This window comes from Triticum dicoccoides, chromosome 7B (assembly GCF_002162155.2).
Source record: "Triticum dicoccoides isolate Atlit2015 ecotype Zavitan chromosome 7B, WEW_v2.0, whole genome shotgun sequence".
In the NCBI taxonomy this organism is placed as follows: Eukaryota; Viridiplantae; Streptophyta; class Magnoliopsida; order Poales; family Poaceae; genus Triticum; species Triticum dicoccoides.
Genome location: NC_041393.1, coordinates 194,594,767 through 194,599,386, shown reverse-complemented (window position 1 = coordinate 194,599,386; position 4,620 = coordinate 194,594,767). Strand labels below are relative to the sequence as shown.

The following is a 4,620-nucleotide window of genomic DNA, read 5'->3' as shown; positions in this document are numbered from 1 at the left end:
GGTTTGCCTATAGGATGGGGGCATAGGAATTTGGTAGACTGGGATTTGAATCCTTCAAAAATCCTTCAAAGAGGCCCTAACTGAATTATTCTCTGGGCTGGGTGCGGCCGCCGGAGCGCAGGGTGGGTCCGTTTAACTCGCAGGCCCGTTTAACTTAACCACACCTTTCTTTCGGCCCAGCGAGCCCAGGTTATCCACCCGGGTCACCACGTGTACTGTATACAAGCCCGAAACCTAAGCAGGCACACCAAAGGACAACAGCGCAAAACCCCACCACGGACCCTCGCCGTCGCTGTCTCCCATCTCGCCGGCGCTAGCTAGGGCACCGGTCGCCCTCCCCCTCCGACGATGTCGACGCCCTCTGATCCAGCGGCGTCCGCCCAGCCCCCCTCCACCGCGGCCACCTCCAGCAGCGGCCTCACCTTCAAGCTCCACCCCCTCGTCATCGTGAACGTCTCCGACCACTACACCCGCGTCAAGGCCCAGGCCTCCTTCACCGCTGAAGCCCCGTCGCCGGGCAAGGCGCAGGCCTCCTGCTCCGCCGAAGGCTCCTCGGCGCCCGCGGAGCCGCCGAGGGTCTTCGGGTGCGTGATCGGGGTGCAGCGCGGCCGGACGGTCGAGATCTTCAACAGCTTCGAGCTCGTCCTCGACCCCGTCACCGGCACGCTCGAGCGCGCCTTCCTGGAGAAGAAGCTTGAGCTCTGTAAGCCGACCGCAAATCTGTTTCTAGGGTTTGGTGCGCATAGTAGGAATATAATTTGGGGTTTGTGCGTGGTCTGATTAGTTCGTGCTGCAATTGTGCCTCTGCAGATAAGAAGGTGTTCCCTGAGTTCTATGTGCTGGGCTGGTACTCGACTGGGAGCGATGTGCAGGATACTGACATCCTAATCCACAAGGCTGTGAGTACTTACAATCCTTTTTTCAAGTTCCTAATCCTCGAGACTGGCAATGTGCTTGGTTCCTGCTCTTGTTACAAAAAAAGTGCAATTGTGATTTGGTGTGATGTACTACTCTTGAACGTTGGTTGGTTTTTAGTGTCGTGTGGAAAGAGGAGGTAGAAGATGAGTAGAGAACATGGTTTCTTGTATTGTTGTGCATAGAACGATTTTGTTTTTTATTTGTTTGAAAGTGTTTGGAAGTGATTTACTGTGCGTCATTGCATTCCATCCATGTATGTACTTGCAAAATTGTGGAAATAAGTTGCCTAGTGCCTATGGAAGTCTGAGAGTTTTCTTGTTGTAGTGTTAAAATGGGTGGTGGAACAGATGATAGGTAATTATTGCTACCCATAAACCAAGGCCCGGTTATGCTTCTGATGAGGTTCAGTTTGTCTGTAGGATAAAGTAGATAATTTTGTTCGTCTTTTGTGCAGAGTGCATATTACATCTGTTCTCAATCAAAGCCTATGCAACTGTTGCAAACTCTTAAGTCACATGTATGGACCAGCATTACCTTTGAAACCGAATCAACTTAACACTAGATGTAAAGTATTTTTCGAACATGTTTTATGTCAAAATGGTGCACGGCCTATGTCATGGCCCGCAGCAACATACATTACTTATGTTGACATGATGCAGAGCTACTCTCAAACTCTGGTACATTGGCCGGTTTTGTTCAAGTGCAACACCAAATAATTAGAGACCATATGAAACTTGCTTTTGAGAGGAATATCACTTTTCGACATGGATATGATCTGCTGTATGTAATATTCAGTCGCCTCCATGTAACTTTGTTTTTCTATGATCCAGCTGATGGACATTAATGAAAGCCCTGTTTATCTTCTCTTGAATCCTGCAATCAACCACTCCCAGAAGGATCTCCCTGTGACAATTTATGAGAGTGGTAGGTTAATCTGATCTACAATTTGTATTATTATTCAAGTGATGCTATTGGCATGTCTTCTTTTTGGTTCTACAAAATTTGTTTATGTATGATGTGAACACCTTGGTTTCACGTTGAAACAACTAACATGCATAGGGTGGCAGATGGAATGGCTTCAACGGGATTAGGGTTTTGGAAGGGAAAGATAGGGACATGTTGAAATGAGACTAATGAGAGGACAGTTGAATTTACAGATCTCCTGCTAACATAAAAAAAAAAGAATATGAGAGGACTAAGAGAGGTTTGGAGATACCAAATACGACTAGATGAGAGAAATATCTACCCAACCTCACAAGACTTGAAAACTTGGAAGCAAACTCAATTCATCTTCTATCTCTTTGCTATTTCTCTGGAGGAACAGATGCCTGCATCGGAATGGACTGAACTAAATTACCTATGACACAACTCTTATTCCTTTGTGGACTACACCCCTATCGATCAACCCAATGTAACATACTATTATTATAATATTATTAACAGCATGCTTTACTTCCTAATAATTGTCCTGGATAACGAGTTCTGGTAGCTTTTGTTGGTGTTTGTTTCCATGAGCCATACACCTGCCAAGCCATGAGCTAGTGCCATTTGCTGCTGCTGTGTGCACTCACCTAACTTAACCATGTCAACTTCATGGTTTTTTGTGTATTCTGGAAAACAGGGCCATTGCCCTTGTTCAATTGATCATGAATCATGTTTTTTTTATGTTCGTTGTATTGAGCTTTGCTTTAGGGTGCACATCAACTATGCATGTAGTGTTTTTTTTTTAATATAAATAACAGTTTATAGCCATCACTATTATAGTATGGGTAGCCCTTAAGTTTCTCGATCTGATATTTCTGTAACTAGTTTGGAGTTTTCCGTTGCATTAATGCTCTTATCCTGTTCACTTTCCTGTCTGTGCTGCTAATTCTTTGTTTATCGCCATTGTAAAATTCAAGAGTTGCATGTTATTGATGGTGGCCCCCAGCTCATCTTTGTCAAATCAAATTACACAATTGAGGTTGGTTTTTTCTTTCTCTAATCTCTTTGGGCTGATCTAGCTCTGAATTTGTTTTTTAGTTCTGATTTATTTTTATTTACACTTATTCACATTTACATTTGATTTAGACTGTAGAAGCAGAGAGGATATCTGTAGATCATGTTGCCCATCTGAAACCATCTGATGGTGGCTCTGCAGCAACTCAATGTAAGGATCCTTTGTTCAACATCATTTTAGCATCTTGGATAAGGTCATAGAGTTGTTCAGTACTTGTACTACGAAGGTACCATTTTTGGTCAAAATACTAACACTGACATGTTTGAGCAGTGGCTGCTCATCTTACAGGAATACACAGTGCCATCAAGATGCTCAATAGCAGGGTTCGTGTTATCCAGCAATACCTCGGTGCCATGCAAAAAGGTTTGTCTTTTGCCACTGATCTGATGTTCCCTCAATATTTTTTCGCCAGAATTTGCAGCATCTTTGAACTATTTGTGTAAGTACTTGTCAATTACTAAGCCTCTTCCATCACTGCAGGTGATATGCCACTGGACAATTCACTTCTTAGGCAAGTCTCAAGCCTCGTAAGAAGACTACCAGCTATGGAATCGGAGAAATTCCAAGGTGACTTCTTAACGGTAGGTTAATTCTCCATTTTGTTGTGTACTTTTAACTGCTTAACTTCACCTTGCATCTTATGATACGATGATGTTCTCTTTGTTTCCAGGAATACAATGACACCCTCCTCATGACTTACCTTGCAATGTTCACAAACTGTTCAAGGTATGCCTCAGTTTCTTTCATGAAACCTTCTGATAAGAAAGAATGTTGCATACGTATGAAACAACAGAGTAGAATAAATGGATTTACATCTACATTGAAGTTGTGTGTCAGATGCTCCTTTTGTGGACATCGTATTCCTCTGTATCCTCAAATCATATAATTTGCTGTGCTTGCACCGGTGTTGATGTTGGTATTGATGGTACTCTTTGATGACTTGTAGCACAATGAACGAGTTGGTCGAGAAGTTTAACACCACCTATGAGAGATCCCCTGCCAGGAGAGGAGGCCGAGGCGCTTTCATGTAGATGGGTCCCAGCCGTCCTGCTGCTGCTGAGGTTTTGGTGCTGGTTATCCGTGCTGCTGAGATTTTGAAAATAGTTCTCATATCTAGACGCAAATTTTGCGTGCAATCAGTTAGGTGCTCTATCTTCCGGCAGTATCCGAGACTTTTCAATCTTCTTATCCTCTCTGGGTTGGATCAGTGACGCGACGTGCCTGGGTGATTGATTATCCCTCTTGTCCCGGAGTTGACGTGTAAAGTTTGACTTAATAGATGTTGCTCAAGTTAACTCGTATCTGGGTCTTATCCTGTCTTCTTGAAATTGGTCATGCTTAGCAAAATCTTTGAAAATCCTCAAGCTGCGTCATTGGTATTGTTTTATTGAGAAATACTTAATGCAGCATGTCCATGTATACACTGCTTGAAACAAGGGTTTGATCCAATCCATCTTGATGGGTGACACGAGGGGTTAGTTTCTTGGTATGTATCACAGCTCACTAGAGCTTTGCTCTCGTGGAGGTCGTGGCACTGTCGCGCCATAGGCCAGTCCTTGAGCACTGGCAGCGCTTCTTTGGTGTGCTGTGATGGACTAATGAGCGTGATTCTTACGGTAGTTTTCTGTTGGCTCGTAACAGTCTAATCCGTTGCTAATCGTATCAGCTTTCCTCGTGTAGTTTTTTTTTTTTTGAGTTATCCT

At 43.7% G+C, this 4,620-nt stretch overlaps 1 protein-coding gene across 1 annotated transcript; it reads left to right on the top strand.

The window, feature by feature from the left end:
- Positions 1-240: 240 nt before the first annotated feature.
- LOC119337672 (COP9 signalosome complex subunit 6-like) lies at positions 241-4,326 on the top strand. Its single transcript, XM_037609833.1, has 9 exons — positions 241-703; positions 811-899; positions 1,749-1,842; positions 2,820-2,881; positions 2,989-3,067; positions 3,188-3,280; positions 3,398-3,498; positions 3,588-3,643; positions 3,864-4,326. Exons 1-9 carry the CDS (start codon positions 349-351, stop codon positions 3,946-3,948), a joined length of 1,014 nt encoding a protein of 337 aa, XP_037465730.1. The 5' UTR covers positions 241-348; the 3' UTR covers positions 3,949-4,326.
- Positions 4,327-4,620: the final 294 nt, after the last annotated feature.